At 37.7% G+C, this 23,328-nt stretch overlaps 1 protein-coding gene across 1 annotated transcript; it reads right to left on the reverse strand.

The window, feature by feature from the left end:
• Positions 1-5,626: 5,626 nt before the first annotated feature.
• On the reverse strand, positions 5,627-21,355 carry LOC137941236 (putative clathrin assembly protein At5g57200). Its single transcript, XM_068786558.1, has 15 exons — positions 21,189-21,355; positions 21,020-21,089; positions 20,622-20,719; positions 19,806-19,944; positions 19,549-19,676; positions 19,369-19,461; positions 19,047-19,097; positions 18,285-18,350; positions 18,125-18,190; positions 17,932-18,012; positions 17,745-17,825; positions 7,337-7,510; positions 7,171-7,246; positions 6,452-6,567; positions 5,627-6,192 (listed from the first exon to the last, which is right to left on the reverse strand). The coding sequence occupies exons 1-15, from the start codon at positions 21,276-21,278 to the stop codon at positions 5,815-5,817; spliced, it is 1,707 nt and encodes a 568-aa protein (XP_068642659.1). The 5' UTR covers positions 21,279-21,355; the 3' UTR covers positions 5,627-5,814.
• Positions 21,356-23,328: the final 1,973 nt, after the last annotated feature.

Raw genomic sequence — 23,328 nt, forward strand, 5'->3', positions numbered from 1 at the left:
ACTAGAAATCCACTGTGTGGCCATTGACCTACAGGCCGATCAACTAATTTATGTTTTTTTAGTCACATCTTTTCCTACTAAGAACGATTGTCTTAGGGATTTGTAACGTTGTAAAAATCATATCAATTCAGCTTCGCTAATTGTACTATCGAATATTATTTTTGAGCCACTTAACAATTATTTCTTAGCTGATTAAAAAAATCTGCGGTATTTGCAGTTATACTTTTCGATTCTCAAAGTTTTGCATGAAACCAATGCTTGAGGAAGTGAAAACTGCATTAAAAAATTTACTAGAGAACTTAATTTTCTCGAGAGAATTGGACTAAAATAAGTTAATAGCCCTGCCAAGTGGAAAGTAATTTACTTCACCAAAAGAACTGACTCTCTTTCAAATTTAAATGTGAAAAAGTGAAATACTGAAGGGTATGTTTTCATTTTCTTTGGGAAACTTCGAATGAAATGATGTAAGATGATGTTACTCTAAATCTCAACTCTAGATCTAAAATAAAAGGGTAAGTAATCCTACATATTTGTCTGCACCAAAGTAGAAAACATAGATCACCATCGTATGAAAAGTGGCTTTATTTTTTCTCTTGGTGATCTACTTTTTTGGTAGACTAACCTTCCTTTCTGATATTTCATTCCGTCAATCTTATGTATCCCAGTAACTCATCATCTAGTCTTTGAAATACTTATCTCTGTTCATTTTCTGATTTCTCTGCTGGCATTTCATCTCTCCACGACCTAGACCTTAACTATTCATTTGTGTGGCCACTTTGGCAGAATCCAAACCATGAGAGCTAATAATAAATGTAACAGTCCTTTTTAGAGGAAGAGCAGAAGGCAGCTCCGTGCGAAGATAGGCAAAAGTTGTTTGTATGACAAGCTTAAAATGAGCATAATTGACCGAGTAGGCTGGAGGTTAGGCACCCAAAAGGTCGAATAAACTCTACTACCCAACAACAAAGAAAAAGTGCAATTTTGCTAGATCGAGTGGATTAGATCGCAAAATGTAAGAAATTTTTGCTAGTTCCAAGTGACCGAGTCTGCTCACGGCTGACGACATGTTGCTGCAAATCAACCAGATTGAAGTACAGATGACGATGTCGAGTCAAGTAAAGGTCAGCCTCGAAAAGTCAAGCCGACTCAGGTTGCCCAAAAGAGTTCTACATCGTTTTTAAGAAAAGCAATCGTACACTTTACTTCAAGGTTCCTTGTCCGAAGTCATACGTCTGAAAATAGTGCAAATAATGACGTTTGATCTATCCTACTTTGCCCCATATCACACACACGTTAACACATCTGCCAACATGTGTGACAAACCACATGTATGAGCATGAGAGCCTTGCACATACTATGAGCATGGATAGAAGAGTTTCTGTATTTAACCCAAGAACTCCGCATTGATTTTAACAATGAAGGACTAAAGGAAAATTTATACCTTTAACCCAACAGGTTTGAAACTTGTAACCTTGGCGTTATTAACACAACACTCTTAACTAACTGTGCTAATAGGCACACGCGCGTGCCTCTTGTGTACTCGCGTGACTTTTACTTTAACAACTTTGGCATTTTTCACCATTTTTAAAATTGAAAGCCGATGCACCTCTTACTATCAAGCTGGATATCTGTTACTCTGTACAAGTTATCTGGAATTACTAACAATGAGACGGTGATATGGGATTTTCAATGGTTCATATTTATTTTCATTTTTTCTGTTTTTATGGCTACCCAATGAAATACACAAATCTCTCTCTAAAGGGCACCCACAAATACAGATCAACTCTCGGAGACTTCAATTCTTGCTTTCTTTTTTGTAATAAAATAAACTAATCCCATTCATTTTGGACAATTCTTCCCCCAACCCACACGCCCCAAATTCAGCTCAGAGCTGGAGGTGATTTTGAGTAGAATACAGCAAAGTCTCGAGGCCTGTATCGCTAAAGCATTAAAATAGAAATTACACCTGAACTTGGAGAAGGAGAATAGCAGGATACGGTAAATTATTGTTCGACAACCGCAGAACCAGATTAGCCTATTGATGTACAACACAAGTTCGAAATGATAAAGATGCAACAAGGCATCATACATTACGTTTCAGTTGCCATCATCTGAGCATACAAAAAGATGGGAAGCTAGTGACTTGTGCGTTTCTCTATTGACTCATCGGTTTCCACAGCGCACCAGCAGTGGCTTGTTCTGTACACCTCCCATCTGAGTTCTCTGCTCTTAATAACTTACTTACAATGTAGCCGGATCCTGCAACAAATCCCAATTCGACTAAAAGAAGCATAAAAATGAATTCAATATCACTATTGAAAGCAAGATATCAAAACTTTGTCTGCGCAATCGCTGTCTATGAAATACAAATCATTAGTGATAATCGCCCTTCTTTTTTTTTTTTTTTTAACAGGCACTCTTAACCTTCCTGACACCAACATTTTATGTCGCTAGTATTTTCGCGTCAAAGAAAATTAAAGCAAGAATGGACAAACAGTATACCCATGAGTGTGATCATTAGAGGAAGAACTAGCCCTCATCGTCCTCTGATTCTGTTGCCTTCTTGTTTCGCTTTGGTTTTACATGATGTGGCGCTCCACCTGCAAATTGCAAAAGTATCCGATGAGTCTCCTATTTCTCTTTCTTTATTTGATGCAATTTAGAGAGGATGATAGCTGATTGAAATTGTTACATCAAATAGTACTGCAAAGTATATAATACCGGCCAAACATGCAGATCTGAATAACACAACCTCCACATCATTTACAAACATTTTTGCGAGAAGACAAGATATGATTTTACATAGAATCATATTTGATTTCTGAAAAGATAATAAAATTATATTTAAAACGAAGATAGAGTGAACAAGAATTTCAAAAACAACTTAAAGGTACTATTAGTGATGGACATCGCAATTTCCATAAACTGGTACAACTAATAGATTGTATCTTGTGTGTGAAAAATCATTTGCAACCGTTACTTTTTCTTCGTTTTCTCTCTCTTCTTTTTGCAATTAAGACGTGAGAGATTATGTTACGTTTCCAAATTCCAGTAATAGTTCTCAAGAACCTTGCGTTAATAAGTCACTGTTAATTTAATAGGATCAAGTGATTTTCTTTCAAAAAAGGTTTGGATTTTAGCCCTCATGTATGATCTGCTCCCGTTGAGATCAGCTTCACCAAGACAAAAACCTCCATAGATTTATACAGGCTTTCCTCAACAACAACTTAGATATATACAGGAAAGATGACTCTATAACTCAGAGTGCAGAGAAACAGACTGAAAATGCAAATTAAGAACTGAGTAACACCAGAGTTTTCAAGATAGATTCCACGGACAATGCAATAAAGGAACCAAAGCCAAAAATTTAAACACTATATCATTTATAACCAATTCATTGTGGTGCAGCTGATGAATCAAGTATGCCCATTATGCTGTTGTAAGCAAATGATTGGTGTTTCTATAATCAAATGACAATTCAAACAACTCAGATGTGAGCGAAGTACATAGGCTTAACACAAAGTAGAACTAGTTATTATCACTTCTAGCTGTTCTAGCTCCTCTTCTCTCTTTAACAAAATCTCTTTCTCATCCTTCATGAAAAAAAAAAAGACAGGTGGAAAAAAAGGAGTAGAAAATAGAACATACCGGTAGGTTCAATGTAATTGGTGACCATCCATTTCTACATAGCGTCTAGGCTACTAAATAACCTCAGAATTGGCTGTTTACTTTCTAGATGCAAATCAAGCAATTTTTCACAAAAGTTTGAGATGTCCACTATATGCAAACATCACGAGCATGACCCAGAAGAAACTAAACTCAGATTACTCTGTGTTGGTACATGTATCATAAACCACAGCAAATTTTACATGGGGATAACACCTCTATATCCACTACAATACTTCCAGTACTAAAACAGATAGGTTTCCCACAAGATTTTGTATACATTAGCTTGAAAACCCAATAACACGATAAATCTCTTGGCTGCACATCAATCTCCTCATCCTTCACTCTTCTTATATCAAAATGGTTATTGGTTGGTCATCCCCATCAATTCAAAAGACATTGCCAACTCATTAAAATTAATTTTGAGCGCAAACAACAAACAAAACCGTCAAAAGTATCACTAATCTCCTAACCAGACAATAAGTTGCCTCCAAGAAACATACTGTTTCCGTCCTTACCATACAGACAACTTTTTTTTTTCCTTCTAATTTCAATAGCAGCCAAAGACGTGATGATCAAAAACCTAAAAATCCTATTTGGGTTTACCTTCAACATAGTAGGACGATGAAGGCCAACCTCGCACGGTCGTCGAGGAGAGAAATTCCTCCTCCGTAAGAGGATTTGTAGCCATTCCGATAACTTCGAGAACCCCGGGAGGCAGTTTCCTCGGTGGGACCCAGTAAGAAGATCCGGGTAAGAACGGTAGCCACTCCGGGGTCAATCTCCGTACAATAACGCTATGTATGGCATCTTCGAGCCTGCGCAATCCCAATACCTCAAACTCGGAATCTCCCTCGATTTCGATCTCGACCAGCTGCCCCTTCTCGGGTTGTTTATGCGATCGGTTTCTGTGACTCAAGAAACGATATAGAGGAGGGAAAGACGAAGATTTCCATGAAAGACTCGAGTAGGATTCACGAATCAGTGTCTGAGATTGAGGGAGTAGTCGGGCCATCATCAGATCTGCAATTCGGAGAGACGGAAACGAGAAAGCGCTAGAGAAAGGATAAGAAGAGGGGGAAACGAGGAGATTTTGTAGGCGGTCGACTAATCTATGCACCGAGTCGAGATGTACGGACGATAGCCCCCATGCCACGTGGGAGAACTGACCGCAGCTCCGTAGGGAATTAGGCAAGCTATACCCGGATTCTGAAAATTGGAAAACGGGGCCGAAACTTGGGCCCCTGAGTTGGGCCCATTGCGACCCTGAGATTGGAAATTGGTCATGGCATCAGTTTGACAGGATTTAGAGGGATCCATTAAGATGATCATCAGTATGTATCAACCTTATTTATGTATTTATCAGGGATATTCAATATATATTAGATGATCATTTATTGAAAGTGAGAAATTTCAAATAATAATTTTTACATAAAATGAATTGGTGATTGAAAAAATGATCAAATGGATCATAACAATAATTACTTTTATGAACACCCTTTTACAAATATTCGAACAATTAGGCGCTTCTTCATGGGGTGCGGATACAATTAGAGGTTCAAAATTATCAAGAGACTTATTTTCTTCCTAGGAGTGGATTTGGATTTGGATTTGGATTTAGGTTAAGGAATGACAAATATGAAAATTAAGGGCTTCTATTCGGAAAATTTGTGAAAAAAAGCCGATTAGGCAGGGATGAATTACAGTAATTTGTTCCAACTCGAGACATAAACAGAGACAGGGTAAAGGGGCAATCCTTTTTAAAAGGGGACTCCCTAAAGGACCTATTGAGTGATTATGGCAAAACATGATTGGGTCATCAATTAGATAAAAAAAAGTGTATTTTCTTACAGCTGAGCCAGGAAGAGTTGAAGCAAAAAAAGTTGCCTTTCTATAGTGCTTTAGTTCCATCTATAGTTAAGAAAGGAAGAATAGATGTCAGCCCTGTTTCAATAATCAACTTGAGACAGTGATCAACTTTCTTGATACAAAAAAAGAGGGGAAAAAAAGAATGACATTCACAATAGTGAAAAACAGAGAGAGGCTCAACCATTACAACAACCTCCATTCCTCACTCCTCCGTTAGAAAAAAAAATTACCAAAGAATAGAATGAATCAGAAAGTTAAAAACATGAACAAGAATAGCAACTATAGTAAGTTGTTGTTGCCATGTGAAGATGCAGTCTCTGATAAGCCACCCACCATAAACGGATCTCCAAAAGGGTTATTAATGGTACCCATCTGCTGTTGCTGTTGGGAGTGGTAATATTGTTGTTGAGACGGGTAATGTTGATATTGTTGGTAAGCTTGGATCGACATCATCTGTTGTTGGTATTGCTGCTGCTGTGCCATTAGAGCCATTTGGACACTAGGTGGAGGTGCAATGCTGTTTGACATGAAGAATGGGTCTTGAGAATCAAACTTATTGGAGCTCATTCCAACTCCATGTCCAGCATTCTCTTGCTGTTTCCTTGCTTCACCATCTTCATATAAGCTATCAAGCAACAATTTGTTGAACCCACCCGCCTTTTTTTCCCCAAAAGAGAGAAAATTAGATTCAGATAGTAGGGGAATGTTAAAACATCAATTTAGTGCATAACTACAACTTTAAGTACTTTTCATTTGTACTCTACTCTGAACATAGAGTATGATTCAAGAATGTGTGCTAATGCACTGTCATTTTTTGCCTTTTATATCCATGAACCAATGAAGAGAGAAGCAACATAGATAAGGGAAAAAAGAAACAAAGAAAACTGGCAATTAAGATTGCCCAGAAAGCACTAACCATTTTGCTTTCAACCAAGTGGCTGGTGTTGCTACTGGGAATTGTAACCAATGAAAGCTCCCACCCAGAACCTTTTAATCCAGAAAATGCACTTGTTGTGGTCTGTGAGCCATCACCTGAAAGATAATTAGAGAACTATAGTTCAGGAGAAAATGATATTTTACACTTTTTAGCTTTCACAGCCTAAAAAAGTGATCAGTTCATTCCAGATTTAGAAAGTGGGTGATAAAGCAACGATGGATTTTAATCTTAAAGTCAAAACTCTAAAAAACTCAGAAGGCAGTCTTTTCTAATCCAACCAATACTTTACCACCTGATTCACTCATTGACCCAGCAAGGCAGTAGGTTAATTCGCTACTGCTCAACCTAGTCAACAGGGTTAAAAACCCAACAATTTGTTTAATTTTTTATTTTCTAATGCTGTTGTGTCAAATTCATGGACCAAGATGGTTGATCAGGTCACTAGCCAAAAGATCTTGTCAAACCCATCCAACCTAGTTAGACCATCAATATATATGTTTGTTTTCTTTTTTATATGGTCCTTGATCAGAAGACATTAAATAAGCTGGTCGGCTGCTGACCCCATCCATAAATGGTGGAACAATTAAAAAAAATTATTCATGTTCAATCATTTTAATGATTCGATCACTTCGATTGAAGATTCCATAGGAATGTTGTGGATAATAAATAAGACAATCAAGTCTTTCACAGAGAATTACCGTGTGGAACGATGGCTAGGGCCATTGCATTTCTTTCCTCGATTGCTAGAGCATCAGGATTTATCTCATTCAGTCCCTACATAAAGAGCAATCAAATATTTTTACAGCTTTGCAGGACATTGCAGGAACATGGTCCAGAAGATGAGAGCAAGCATAAGAAACTCACCAATAAGTCTCCAGAATCCGAAGGTGGGGCTGGTTCGGGTTCAGCCTCAGTGCCAAGCAGAGGTTCAGGCTCGGGAATCTCTTCAGGTGGTTTCTCCTCTTCAACAGGAGGTTTAGGAGCCTCAACAACTTGAGGTTCGTCTGGTTTTGGCAATAGGTTCTTCTCATTATATTCCTGAAATTAGAGACATATCGAGCACACATTAAGAATACAAAATGCTCCTAATACATATTAGAAAAGGCAAAAGTTTACTCGAATAATATCATAAGCAGATCGTGGAGGATCTGCCAAACTCATCTAGTAAATCTGGAAACCATAAAACATTCCTATGCAGAAAATACTTCAATTGTATTTCAATATTGTATAACAAAGAAAATATGAAATGCAATCCATTTTTGCATCAATCCTTAGTGTTAGAAAACAGTATGAAGGGTAATTACGCCATTTTACATGATCTGTATTTTCTAGTTAAGACACTATCTTACTCAGGATGTATAGATGTGTCTATAGTTCAAGTTTCATGTAATTTGGTGGTATGTATGAGGAGTTACATGCAAGTAAACGTGTGGAGGGTATATGTGTCTTTTTACCCTATTTTCACTTAAGTTTTTTTTTTTAATGAAAGTTCGTATATTGATAAAAGAGAGAATTACAAACCTAACTAAGGGCCTGGCTCCACAACAAAGTGTTGGAGAGACACACCCGCTTTAGCCTGGGAGTCTACTAAGTGGTTAACAGAGCATGAAATGTTTTTCCACAAACAATTTAGACCAGAAAGTAAATTACAGATTTCCTTGAACATATCCCAATGCCGCCAGGGGGGATGGCCATGATTTGCTCACCAATTGATTATAACTGCTGAGTTACCTTCAACATAGAGGGTGCCAGAGAGATGGGTAGAGAAGACCTTGAGCCCGTGTAGAAGTCCAACAAGTTTTGCGGTAGTAGAATCTGACCTGCCAAGGGAGCCAGCATATGAGAAGAGAAGTTCACTATTTTCATTATGAAGAACACCACCGAAACCTGCAGGACCAGGGCAGCCTAGAGCACTGCCATCAAAGTTGAGCTTGATACACCCAGGAGGGGGGGGGGACGGGGACTTGGCTTGCTATTTGGTTAGATAGGACCTCAATAGAGCAGGACTTGAATTTGAATTTCCTTTTGTTGTGTTCTTTCCAGAGAGCCCAAATAATATGCCCAATGCAACAAATCATTCTCCCTAACTTTGGTACTTGTGAGTTGACCAGCGAGAGGATAGTGTCAGGCAGATTTCTTGAAGCATAGAATTGGAGGCCAATTTTGTTTAGAAGGCCTGTCCAAACTTAAGTTAATAAGAGATTTGGGAGGGGGGGTCATGCTCGATCCTTGACGAGAGCCATTCTGCTGCTCTCTTTTCTGAACTTTTCTCTCTTCTCCCTCTCCTCTTTCCACTCTCAATCTACTCCTATTTTTTCATGGTATCAAAGTAGTAGATTCTGGTTATTAGCGTGTGAAGCCTCTCTCCCTTCTCCATTGAAGCCAGCGAACTCATAGAAAGGGGGATTTCAAGGTTTGGTGTTTATTGGTTGACAAAAAATTGATCTTTTGTGTTATTTTTCTGCTATAACTCTAGGCTTGATGGCTTCTACTGCCTCTAGAGCAGTTTAATGCTTGATTAATGCCCTAAGTGGGCTATCTGGCTAGGGATTTTCCCACTTGTCTAATGCACAACCCAATACTAGGCTTAATTGTCAGTGTCATCAACCTTGTTTGTTGGTTTCTTCAGAGAATTGAAGTGGAAATTGTTCTTATGTGTGGATAGTCTAAAATATTGGGGTGCATGTGTACAATAGCATAAACCCTAATTTTTTTGGAAGTGGGATCCACAAAGTCTGCACAGGCAATTATTTTGTGTGAAGTTGTAGTTGCTTTCTGTGACTGATTCTAGTAAAATAATCACCCCCTCAAGGGATTATGGGAGCTCTGAGGAAAAGGAGTCGATTTTGATTACTTCGGATAAGTTAAATGATCAAAATTGCCTCAATGAATATCTAGTGGGTTCAATCCTTCCTTGAAACTAAAGATTGGTCAAAATCAATTTGTATGTACCTTAAAGCCAAAAGGAAATCTAAGTTCATTAGGGAAGATCCACCTGTTCTCTTGAATGATGATTGGGAAACGAAAGATAGTCAAGTTATGACTTGGCTAATCAACAACATTTATTCCGAGTTAAGGAATCAAATTATAAATTGTGAGACTACAAAGGTGATGTGGATATATCTAGAAGCCATGTATGCTCAGGAGAGCAATTTGTCCTGTGTTTATGAATTTTATGCAAAATTATTTAGCATCAAGCAGCAGATAAGTATTTTTCACCCCTTTACTACTGATGAGAGGAAAGTACAAGTAGCTAAATTTTTGGATGGCTTGGGACCGGAGTGTGATGGAGTTAGGGCATAGTTGCTGGCCATAGATGACATTCTATCCTTATCCACTACATTTAATAGAATCATGCATGCAGAAACTGCTATTACATCCAAGGGAAGTAAAGAGGCTAACAATGTCGATGCATCTGCCCTTCACACTCTGGGTAACTCAAATCAGTTTGAGGTTGGGGTGGAAATAGTAGAGGCAAAGGCAAAGGCAGAGATAGGATCTAGTAGAGGCAAAGGCCATGGTGACAGTAGACCTAAAAGCAAGTGTATTCATTGTGGCCGCTCCAACCATTTCTCTGATAAATGCTGGAGTAAATTTGATAAGTATTGTTAAAAAAGTAGTACAATGGCATTTTGGTCATTTCACCCTACCCTTTTATATTTTGATGTAATCTGGTTCCCTATGTTGAATTATGTCTATAGTGCAAATTTCATGTACATAGGATATGTCGAATGGGAGATATAAGAAGATTAGGGTTTCACTTAAGTGAGGGGCATTCTTGTAATTTTATGATAGCCACTTAAATAAATAGGCTCATAATTTTGAGCTTTCTCCTCCAACTTCTCTCTTCCTCTCGTTTTCCCTTCACCTCTCTCTCTCTCTTTACCTATTTCATGGTATCAAAGCAGTATATCACTTTTGAGACGGTCCTTTGTCAACCTTTATCATCATTTGAAGCAGATGATTACATAAAAGAAGGATCTCCTCAGATTTTTTGGCTACATGGTAAAAATTCAATTTTTTTTTCCTTTTCTTTTGCCATAACCCTGGAGTTACTAGTTCTATTGTTCCTAGGACGGTTCTTTATGATTTAAACTGCCCAAAAAGAGTTTTTTATGCTTGTCTTTGGATGTGTGCCAACTCCCTCCCCTACCCATGCTTGCGTTATCTCTAGCTTATGCTGATGTCAGTCTCAATTGATAACTACTTAGATTATTTGACCTGGAATTTGATGTTTATGCTATAATTTGTGAAATTTGAAATGTGCACATCACAGTAACTACCCTAATCCTAATTCTGCATGGTGAGGCGGACTTAGGTTGCTCATACAAAAACTGTTAAGAAATAGTCCCACATGGATTAGTAAGATCAAAGATCTTGAGCTTATTAGTTGGGAAAGAGGTTTCCTAAGGTGGCTAGTCATTTTGGGATGGGCCTTGGACCCAACTTCACATGGTATCAAAGCAGATCGTCATATGTGGGCCTCCACCCAAATTATCCACATGTAAGAGCCCAAAGGGCCTACACATGAGGGGGAGTATTAAGGAATAGTCCCACATGGATTAGTGAGATCGAAGATCTTGAGTTTATTAGTTGGGAAAGAGGTTTCCTAAGGTGGCTAGTCATTTTGGGATGGGCCTTGGACCCCAACTTCACAAAAACTTTTACAATTGACCAGATTTGTGTTTTTATACAAGCATTATGGCTGATTTTGGTGAGGTATATATGCCGTCTAAAGAAGTTTCAGGTTCTGATGGGAAGGACATTATTACTAATACATCTGAAAAACTAAATGGTGACAATTGTCTCGATTGGGCCAAATCAGTTAGGATGTATTTAAAAGATAGGAAAAAACTGAAATTTATTAGGGATGATCCCCCCAAATCTACTGATGATGATTATCTCTAGAAGCTTTACATGCTCAAGACAACGATCTTTCAAGGGTGTATGACTTATATACTGATTTATGTGGGTTCAAAAGAAGAAACAGGACAGTAATAGAGTGTTACAGTTCTTTTTGGGTATCTGGCAAGAGATTAATATTTATCATCCAATTTACTATGGATGAATGAGAACTAAGGAAACAACAAAATCAGCTTTTAGTGGCAAATTTGTTTGATGATTTGGGTGTTGAATTCGATGGAATCAAGGCTCAAGTCCTCACATTTGATGAAATACCTAACCTATCTACTACCTTTAATAGGGTAATGATAACTGAAAAGACAATTGTACTAAAGGTAGGAAAAGATGCAAAAATGGGTGAAGTCATGACTCATAATACATCAGCTACCGCATCCGATTCCAATAATTCTAGGGGCCGCACAAGGACTGGCAGAGGTAGAGGTAGAGACAACTCAGATCGAGGAAGAGGTTGTGGGAATGGCAAATCTGAAAGAAAATGTGTTTATTATAGACATACTAATCATTATTCTGACAGATGTTGGATAAAGTTTGGAAAGCATGCATGGGCAAATTCTACTATCCATGATTGTAATGCACTTGTACCTTATGTTACAACACCTATCACACCTGGAGCTACAGATGAAATACAATAACTAATTCAAAAACAACACCAAATTGCTCAGTGTATGGCTCAGCTCTCCATTATTTGCTCCTTTGCATCCTTGGCTCATACTTCTCCTCCCATAGGTATGTCTGCATTCATTGTGTGTCATTCTCCGTCTTGGGTCCTTGATTCAGGTATGCCTTCGTTATTTTCTCACTTAAAGGAGTCCCTGCTTATAAATCATGTCAATCTTGCTAATTGGTCAGTTTCACCAGTACAAGAAGAGGGAAATGTTACTTCTACTTCTTTCCTATCACCTCAGTCTTTTCTAAATTTCCTTTAAATTTACTATCTGTCAGCCAACTTGCAAAGTCTATGAACTGCTCTTTAATCTTCTATCCTATTCATTGTGTCTTTCAGGATCTTGTGACAAGGAAGACAATTGGTTCTACTCATGAGAGAGGAGAATTGTATTATTTGGAGAGCCACATCCAAAGATATTACGTTACATGCGCTACACACAACCAATTCAATTCTACAATGGCATCTCAGACTAGGTCATCCATCACCTGCAAAGTTGATTCAAGTAGTTCTAGAATTTCCTACCAGCATTTTTTTTAGTGCGAGTCATGTCAACTGCACAAGCAACACCTAGTTCCTTTCCAGTTTCATCTCATCAGACAAGTAATTCAAATGTCTAAGATCCTTGTCTTGTAACTATTCAGTTTGGTCATAGGTATTTTATTTCATTCATTGATGATTTTAGTAGATGTACTCGGATTTATCTCCTTCATGAAAAATCTGAAGTTTTTGATGTTTTCCAACATTTTTTATAATGAAGAATCAGTTTGCAGCCTCAATTAATGTCTTGCATACATATAATGGTCTTGAGTTTATAAATCGAAAGTTTACGTCTTTTTATCATTCTCAAGGGATTATTCATCAGACGTCTTGTGTGTTCACTCCACTGCAAAACAAAGTTGCTAAACGTAAAAATCGTCACTTACTTGAGGTGGCTCGAACTATGATGATTCATATGAATGTTCCCAAATCATATTTGGGTGATGTTATACTTACTGCATGTTTTTTTATAAAGAGAATGCCGTCTTCCATCTTTGAGGGTAAAATTCCCATTCAGATCGTATTACCAACTACATCCTTATTTCCTGTACCACCCTGTGTGTTTGGCTGCATTTATTTTACTCATGCTTTTGAACCAACCAAGGATAAATTGTCTCCTCGTGTTATCAAGTGTATCTTTTTAGGATATTCTTGGACACAAAAATGGTACAAATGTTTTTTCTCTGTCTACTAAAAAACACATTTGTATCTGTAGATATTACTTTTTTTGAGGATGTACCATTCTTCGAATCTCCTAGGTTTGAGATAGTTCATCTTGTTCCCTCAATCCCTAGGCTTGTCATTCCTATTCCAGTTGATAAATGGATTCAGTCTACATGTGATGTCCCTATTGAGAAATCATTGCAGGTGTATCGGCACAGACAGGCACCATGTCATCCCACTCCAGACCTCTCTCTCACACAGGGCCATGACTCTGCATCATCCCCTGATCTTGAGATAAGTGTCTGACACCTTCCTATTGCTCTTCGGAAGAGTGTCCGCAAAGGTACTCAACATCCTCTATCTCATTTTTTTTTTTTTTTGAAATAGTGTTGAATTATATTAAAAGGCTCAAATGAGCAAGATTACAAGGAGGGGGAATCGTCCCAAACAATGAGAGATTGCTAGGATGTTCCAAATTTAGCTAGCCTATCAACCAATGAATTGGTTGATCTAGGAATATGATTCTATGTACAAGTAATTGAGGTTACAATATCTGCAATAGAGGAAATAATTGGTCAATGCCGCCAAGGGAGGGGAGGCTGAACTGGAGCACCAACTGATGACCACTTTAGAGTCCCCCTCAATCAGTAGTTTCCCTTGAAGACGGTTTTGAAAATCTTCAAACCAAAATGAAGTGCATTCACCTACACAATGTTGGAATCTGTATACCAATTGGCCCAGCATAGGAAAGGACAGTCTCTCCTCTATGGTTCCTGAAGACCCCACCCCCCGCACCAGCCGGTCTAGAGCACCCCAAAGTACTTCCATCAAAGTTCAACTTAAAGCAATCACTAGGGAGAGGCTCCCACTCTGCCATGACCGGATTCTTCTAAGGACCCGCCATATGGGCCAGAAGACACCAATTCCATCGAAAGAAAACACCGGTCTGGGGGGGCAAATTCCTTTATAGTGTGGAGCCAGCTAGAAATCATACCCACAGTGCAAGAGACCGTACTATCCAAATTACTGAACTTGGAATTGAACCTCTAGTTGTTTCGCTCGAGCCAAAGACACCATGGTATGTGAGCAAATCATAGAGAGAAGAAGCTTGCCAATTTTAGGCAGACGAGTCCCCAACACCGTCTGGAAAGTGCCAAATAGCTCTTGATGAATGCCCACTTGAATACCAATTTTTTGGAAGATTGCCATCTAAACTCTCCACGAAAAGCCACAGTGCAGTAGAACGTGCTGAACTGACTCCTCACATATGCCACAGAGGGGGTAGGTACTATGCGGGGTGGTGAAGTCTCTCTTGTGAAGGTTGTCTGCAGTGAGGATTTGCCCTCTGATGGCTGTCCGAATAAAGAATTGTATCTTGCTAAGCGTTGAGAGTCTCCAGGTGAGATTCGCCTTGTGCTCTAGAAGACAAGGGTCATCCTCCTTGATGTGGGAATAGGCTGAAGCGAATGTGAAGATACCACTGATGTTAGGCTTCCAAGTCAATTTATCTTGCACTCGCTCCCGGATGATAGTACTACTGAGATCCTCTATCTCATTTTGTTTCTTTTGATTCTTTATTTGACAATTATCGTAAGTTTGTCTTGTCCATCTCCACTTGCACTATTCTTTGCAAGATGCTCTTTTGTCTCCCCATTGGAAGAAAGTCATGGATGTTGAGATGGAAGCATTGATCAATAGAAGTACTTGGGAGTTATGCAACTTACCTCCAAGGGCTGCAGTGGTTGGTTGTCAATGGGTGTATACAATAAAATATAATGTAGATGAGTCCGTTGAAAGATATAAGGCACTTCTTATTGCTAAGGATACACCCAGACTTTCAGTGTATTTGAGACTTTTTTTTCTGGTTGCCTGTTTATCATCGATTCAAATATTGGTCTTTGTTGCAGTAAACCAAGCCTGGTCTCTATTCCAATATGGTGATCTTGAAGAAGAGGTGTACATAGAACAACCTTGAAGGTATGTTGTTTAGGGGGAGATGCATAAAGTATGTAGACTCAAGAAAACTCTTCGCGGCTTAAAACAGAGTCCATGGGCATGGTTTGAAAATTTTAGCCAGGTGGTTATGTCCATGGGATTTTTTAGAAGCCATTGTGATCATTCCTTGTTTATTATGAAGAGATCGTTGGGGATTATTGTCTTATTAGTATATATAGAAGATATCATCTTATCAGGGAGTGACAATTCAGGTATTAAAGAGGTCAAATCACACTTGGCGACTCATTTTCAGACTAAGGATTTGGGTCAACTAAAATATTTCCTAGGCCGGAACTGCTTCGAATCAGAGGAAGTATGCAACCGACATGCTTCAAGAGATGACCTTTTGGGAGCTAAACTAGTTGATACACCTATGGAAATAAGACACGACTTTCATGATAATCAGAGTCCAAAATTGAAAGATAAAACAATGTATCAGAGATTAGAGGGCAAACTCATATATGTTGTAGTTACTAGACTGGATATCTCATTTGCAGTCAGTTCATGGAGCATCTAGGTAAGATTCACATAGAGGTTGCACAGAAAATCTTAAGATATCTGAAAGAAGCATCAGGGAAAGGTCTTCTCTTTAGACCCAATGATCACTTGAGGATTGAAGCTTTTTCTTATGTTGATTATGCACATTCCAAGCTTGACAAAAAATCAACCACTGGGTATTGTGTATTTCTGGGATGAAACTTAATCTGCTGGAAGAGTAAGAAACATAATGTTGTTGCCAGATCTAGTGCAGAAATGGAATATATAGTGATGGCCCACACTGTAAGTGACTTAATGTGGGTGAGATATGTTGCACAAGAGTTAAGCTTCTATCAAAAGGAACCTATGACTATGTAGTGTGATAAGCAGGCCGCAATCTTCATTACTAGTAATTTGGTGCTTCATGAGAGAACGAAGCACATAGAGGTAGACTATCATTTCATTCAGGATGCGGTGATGAAGAAGGAGGTGACAACCCCATATCAGTCTGGTGATCAACATGGTGATGTTTTCACTAAATCACTAGGGAAGCATAAATTTATGAACTTCTGTAACAAGTTGGGTCTCATTGACATATAAGCTCCAGCTTGAGGGGGAGCCTAAAAAAACTAGTACAAGGGCATTTTGGTCATTTCACCCTACCCCCACTTTTATATTTTTATGTAATCTTGTTCCCTATACTGAATTATGTCTATAGTCCAAATTTCATGTACATAGGACATGTAAAATGGGAGATATACGAAGATTAGGGTTTCACTTAGGTTAGGGGCATTCTTGTAATTTTATGATAGCCACTTAAATAAATAGGTTGGGGGTCATGCACGATCCACAATGCAGCTCATAATACCCTCTACCTTAGCATTTGTGGCTCAGCCTTTAGTTCCCACTACCACTCCTGCTAGTTCAGGTACACTGATCTATGCCACAGTTAGTCGTCTTGATATATCCTTTTATGTCAATGTGGTAAGTCAATTCATGAATCGTCCACGCAAGGTACATCTCATAGAGACACAGAGAATATTGAGATATTTTGAAGGGTTCTCCTAGAAAGGGGTTGTTTTTTAAACCTCATGATCACTTAAAGATAGAAGCCTTCTTAGATGCAAATTATATTGGATCTAAACTTGACAGAAAGCCTACTACTGGTTACTGTGTGTTCTTAGGAGAAAATTTGATCAAGAGGAAGAACAAGAAACAAAATGTTGTGGCCCGATCTAGGGCTAAAACTGAGTACCTAAAGTTGAGTATAGAGCCATGAATCATATTGTCAGTGAGTTGAGTTGATGTGGGTGAGATCCATTGTCCAGGAATTGGTTCTATAGAGTTGTGGGCCTATGACCATGTATTGTGATAACTTGGGCGCTGTATTCATTGCAAGAAATCTAGTATTTCAAGAGAGTAGAAAACATACTGAAGTTGATTGTCGCTTCATTCAAGATGAAGTGACGAAGAAGGAAGTGGTTACCCCCTATGTTCGGTTTGGTGATCAAATTGGTGATATGTTTACAAAAACCTTGAGCAAACGTGAATTTGGAATTTTTTATATCGTGTTGGAGCTTACATCTATGCTCCAACTTGAGGGGGAGGGTTAGAAAACAGTATGAGGGATAATTTTGTCATTTTACATGATCTGTATTTTCTAATTACTGCACTATATTATTCAGGATGTAAAGATGTGTCTATAGTTGAAGTTTCATGTAATTTGGAGGTGTGTGTGAGGAGTTATATGCATGTAAGGTATTTGAATCTTTTTACCTATTTGCACTTAAGTTAATAGAGATGGGGGGGTCGTGCTTGATCCTTGATGAGAGCCATTCTGCTGCTTTCTGTTCTGAACTTTCTTTCTTCTCCGTCTCCTTCTTACTCCAATCTATTATTTTTTCCCTTAGATTTTTTTTTTTGGATTTTAATCCTAGCATTTTTCATCAATAAGCAATCCTTACAATTATGAAGAAAAAAAAATGTCATGAGAAAATTCCAGAGACTAACCAGCCTTCTATTAGAAATAGAACCTGCACGGGGTGCTTCTCGTATGTATTCTTCCATTGTTGCAAGAAATGATGGAGGTGGCTGTAGGCAAGAATGAACTCAGGAAGTGCCACAAGGTTGGCAGTTTGAATATAATCTCCTGAGTCAGATGCCAAAAAGTAAAAGAAGAAAAAGAAACAAGGGCGACCTGTCTCAGAGTTGGGAATTGAAAATTTCTTGCAAGCTCCAAACCTTTGCAGAACTCATAAAAATCAGAAAGGTTTTCAGCCTGTTGAAAGAATAATCAAAGAAAGAAATTCTAATGATCAGACAAGTCTGAAAATTTTCTTCTACTGAATATCATCTATATACATAAGCAAAGGTTGAACACAAAGGGAGACCTGCTGGCCAGATCTTTTGTAGATATTAAGTGCTTTAACTGCATCATGTCTCGACATCTCAAAAAACTGCAACAAGGCAGGAAAATTGTAACCGAACAATAAAAACTGAGAAGCTATTACAAGACTTATAAAAGTCCTGGCAGATCACTGTAGCCCATACCAGATCCACAAGATTGATGATCCCATCATTAATGGCACAGTATATTTTAAAGCTCTCTTTTAGCACCTGGAAACCCAAATGAATTGCATTAACGCATCATCAAAACAAAAATTCAGGAAGCTTTGCTCGACAAGTATTAGTTGCAGGGTAAAGTTTGTTCCTATCACAGGTCTATGTAACAAACAAGGAAATCAAGGTTTAACACCAGTCAAATAGACAAATAGACAGGCATAAGTAAATTAACTTCATTTTTTTAACAAAGATACCACTAAGGGAAAAACAAAGAATTATTTTAGAGTCTGATGAATAACTATAAAGAAGGATAGGATGTTAAAAAGTGAGACTTAAGAACTATAATCTGAAGAAATATTACCAACATGTACTCAAGAGTTGTACAAGTAACAATCACACAATCACAAAGTTGACATAGCCTTCCTGACAAAAAGAAACTTAATGAATAGTTGGGTGCAAACTTGGAAAAAAGGTGAACCCTAAGCTTTTCCTCAAGTTCTTTGAAACTAACACATCTTTGTGAAACCATAGAAGGAGAGCAGATATGTTTTAAGCCTAAACATAACATGTTAGAGCTCATGAAACTACATAATATCTTCTCTTTGTAGTGTCCATTTTCAATGGAGTTTTTTTAGTTTTCCATTCTTTTTGGTGGTCCACCAAGAAGATGCTAATACAGCTAAGAAGCAAATGTTCAAAACCAAATATAACTCTTCTATAGAATTTCAGGACAAGATGAATAAACCATACCAGAGCTAAGGCATACTGTACTAGATAATTGTGAAAAGCTCCTCCATCAGGCTGCAAAAGCAAGTGAAACCAGCAAACTGTACTTAAGAGACCATGGAAACTGATTAAGCAATAATTCTAGGAGCTGAAACTAATCCCATAGTTCCACATGCTGATAATAACTAACCAATCTTGTGTCTACACTTCCTGGTCTCAACTTCGATATATTGATTCCAGATAATCTATTACTAATTTATTTCTTTTCTTAAACGGTTGTTTAACTACTTCAATAAAAATTGAACGTCAGATTATTTGAATAAGTTTTAAAATGTATGGTGATTACATGACAGCCAACAAAGCGGTACAGTAGCTGCTGCAAAGCCGGCAACTGCTCCAACAAGTCATCGCATGCCAAATCCCTGGTTCTACTATGTGTCTGCATAAAGAATAAGAATTTGTCCAGTAATGGAGAGTCTACAATTGAAAGTTAGATATGTCCCTTAGGGGGAAAGGTAAAAAGGACCTTTGACGCCCCTGATGGATATTTCTTCAAACGCTCTGCTTCGATATCATACTTCAATATCCTAAAACATTCAAGCCTTTCCTCCAGGAATAGTGCATAAGTACGAACCCAAGCAGAGCAATCCCATGCTGTAGAGAGGAATTTTACAAGCTTCAGCAGAGAGCATAATAACTTGTAACTGTAATTAACCTGTATGTCATTACATGCCAATAAACTAATTGATTTCTAACATAATAATTGGCAGCAAATGATATTACCCAGGGGACTTGAGTCATCCTTGAAATTGGAGATTTGGAGAATATTTCCTCTAGGCGAATAGTTTAAGAGCTCTTCTCTGAAAGTGGGATCCCCTTCTCTTAGTGTCCTGTGAATAACTATCAACGTTTTAATTGCAACCTGTATTGAATGAACGAGTAATCAAAAGCACTGCCCAGGAAAGCTAATCTTAACATCCAATGGATAACAACTATGGCACTATTGAAGTCTCGACTTTTCAAAATAATACTAAGAGTTCAGGTACACTCAATCAACAGCAGGCCTGCAAATCATGTACCATTTACTTTATTGGGAGTAATCAAACTCAACCCAGTAATGATTAATGATTCTGAAAGAAAACAAAACTAATTAACGATCCTAATTATTAGACATCGAGCCTCTCAGAAGTATCCATTGAGGAGAGATATGATAATATTAATTTAAAATGAAAAAAATGGTATGCATTTTCCTCTTTGTATTTCAAATTTGGATTGTTGTCTGTCCATGAAAATCTTTTAAAGCTAAAGATACATAGGAAGGAATTTTATTTTTTTTGGAAAACTATCAATTTTGATGATGAATCTTAGATAAACAATGAGAGAAAACAACATAAAAGATTTTTCTTTTGTTTTGTTTAAACTGTGATAGAAATGATAATATAACATGAATATCGCCAAATTCTTCATAAAAAGGAGACGGAGAAATGGGTTTCTACACAGCTTTTGGGAAAAAAATTGCATTTTCTTGAGACTAATAACGGGATATAATGAAATTCCCAAAGAATAGTAATTTTGGTAGGAATGTTTGGAAATTCTTACCACCCAATTGCGGGTCTTGGCCAATCTCCTCGAAAGTGCATGAATGCAATAAGCTACGTCGGCGCGAGGACGAGCAACAGATGTCGCAGCAAATATTTCTGCGGCCAATAACAAATAAATAGATAACACAGCCGGGCACCATATGATTGAATACAAGAGATTGAAATGAGATCTTCACGGCTGACGCGGAGGAAGCGAAAATGATTAGAATAGGGCTCAAACAAAACTCAAACCAATCAAGTAACAACTTTAACGAATTCTGCTGTATTCATTATAGTATTAACATAATTTGATCAAAACACGATACACGACAAAGCGGCAGCAAATGTAGACGTTCTAAAATCACCCCGACGAATTTCAACAAATTGAACCTGCAGAATCGGGAGACAATCACTCACTTCGAATGTGCCGCTCCTTCGGTGGGCATTCAACATGATTAGTCGCCTTGACGATAGCAATATCCAGATCCTAACGAAACGAAACAAAACAAAAATGAATCAAATTCCAAACACGAATAGTATTGCATCAACGAGTCTCAATATTATCCCTGGGGGAGCAGAGGGGAACCTTGAAATCGCTATTGACCTTAGCGAGCCCAACTTTGGTGGAGTCCTTGAGCGCTCCATAGGCTTTTCTGAAGCTCTGAAGCGTCCCCATTTCTCAGAAAATGCTTGCCTCGGTCTCTTCTCTCCACCACCGGTTTCTGGCGTCCGTGAGAAAGAAAGAGAGGAGGGGAGGGGAGCTATCCTGTTCCCGTAACCGTGTGCTTGTTCAATACCGGCCTCCTCTCTCTCCCCTCTTTCTTCTCTCTCTCAAGCGCATAAGAAGGCAATTGCATGGGGGCGCCTATGTCGTCTTCTATCCTCGAGGGTATTTCGGTACACTCACTTGTTCAAACTTGTCTCTTAATATATACTTTTTCCGCAGATTGACTAAAACACCCCGACAAGATTAAAGTTATCACTGAGGATTCCTATAATTATTTACATAAAATCCTTGGATAGAAAATACTTATTTCTTTCAGTAATCATTGTTCACCCAAGAAATATGAAAAAAATTACTCCATTTATAATTTTCGTGCCACGGATTTGTGGGTTTATTAATTCTAAAAACAGTAATAATAATCTTAATTTTAAATAACGTAAAAAGGCTATTTATGTCATTTCATCTGTAATTACGCCGGCAGATTAAGTAGAAAAAGGACATTTTCAATTACTGAATTTTTACTATTCTTAATACATATGATGTCAGAGACAAAAATCAAAATTAACGAACACGCCGGAGGATTAATATATAATTAGGAACCGATGGATGTACGAGTATAATCCATTAACTCATGCTTAATCCATCAATTCTTGTACCGGGGTGGTTTGTTTGCTTTTGGTTGTTTCGACGACGCGGCAAACGAGTACCCGCGTGGGTTCTTTCTTTATCAAGAAGTTTCTTATTAGCCGCCATGGCTATAGCTTGGGAGCAGATTTCTCATAACCAGCTTTTTTTTTTTTTTTTTTTTTTACTAGGATTTCTGACACTGATTTTATGAAAATTGGAGTCGATGTCGGTTCCAAATTTACCGATCCAGGACGAGAATCAGAGGAGACTCAATTTCATCTCTCGAGTCGGTTTACCCAAGCTCTAAATCTGATCCAATTCGCTTGAACTCGAGAGTTGATTCCGGCAAACCGGAAAATTATACTCAAAATAAAGTCAATACCTGGACTTGGAGTGCAGTGCCTTCCTCCTCTCCCATCATGGCTTCCACTATGGATAGTTCTCGTCGTGCAATCTTTGTCAAGCTTTTGCCACTGCAGCTTCGCGGAATCGCCTACATCGAGAAATCGGAACATGGTTAATTGTATCGCCTACATTGAGAGATTGGAACATTGTTGAATGTATCGCCTATATGTATTGGAATTTGGTTATGCTCTAACACCAAAACTCCTCTAAAATAATGTGTCACAGGGGTTACATGTTATATGTCCGTTGTTATAGACAAATGGTAATGTTACATTATCTTAAATTTTGTAGATACCAACTTCTTCCCTTTTTTCGCTTATTGCAAATGAAAATTGATCACATCTTGAAATTTTGGGGAATTTTTTTTTTCCTCATAATTTCGCACATTTTGGTGCTAATTCGGTTGTCATTTGTCACCGAATAATGTTAATTAATAAATGTCATTGGCTGTAATGTAAGTGTCTTATTAGTTTCTCATATATTATGTAAATATTTAATTAAATTATAACCTAGAATGTTATTTAAAATATTTAATAATTCCTAAATATATTCATTAATTACTGATTAGAATAAAATAATAATATTAATTACTATTTAATCATTCCAAACTACTTTTTTCCATCTAAGGTAAATACAATTTTATAAATTTATTACTATGGGTGGCAATATTTCACCAAATCCTGACCTATTTGACTTAAACATCCATTGGTTTTTTTTTCCTTCACCGAATTAATAAACGAGACATGTTCGAGTTTGACACAGGACTCGACAACTCTTGTTTGAATAATAAAACAGATAAAACATTGTTCCAAAATGGTTTAGTTCAATATATTTAAAATGGACCAGATGTTGTCTTTTTTATTTTTTAGTACTTAAAAGAACTTATTATTAATCAAATTATTTTACAATATTTTAACTTTAATTTAAAGTCATTACATATATTTTGTCAAATACCTAACCTAGGTAGACC

The sequence above is a fragment of the Aristolochia californica genome, unplaced genomic scaffold (genome assembly GCF_029961685.1).
Source record: "Aristolochia californica isolate CCGP_79_NKW_82.1479 unplaced genomic scaffold, dmAriCali1.0.hap1 SCAF_9, whole genome shotgun sequence".
NCBI classification, from domain to species: Eukaryota; Viridiplantae; Streptophyta; class Magnoliopsida; order Piperales; family Aristolochiaceae; genus Aristolochia; species Aristolochia californica.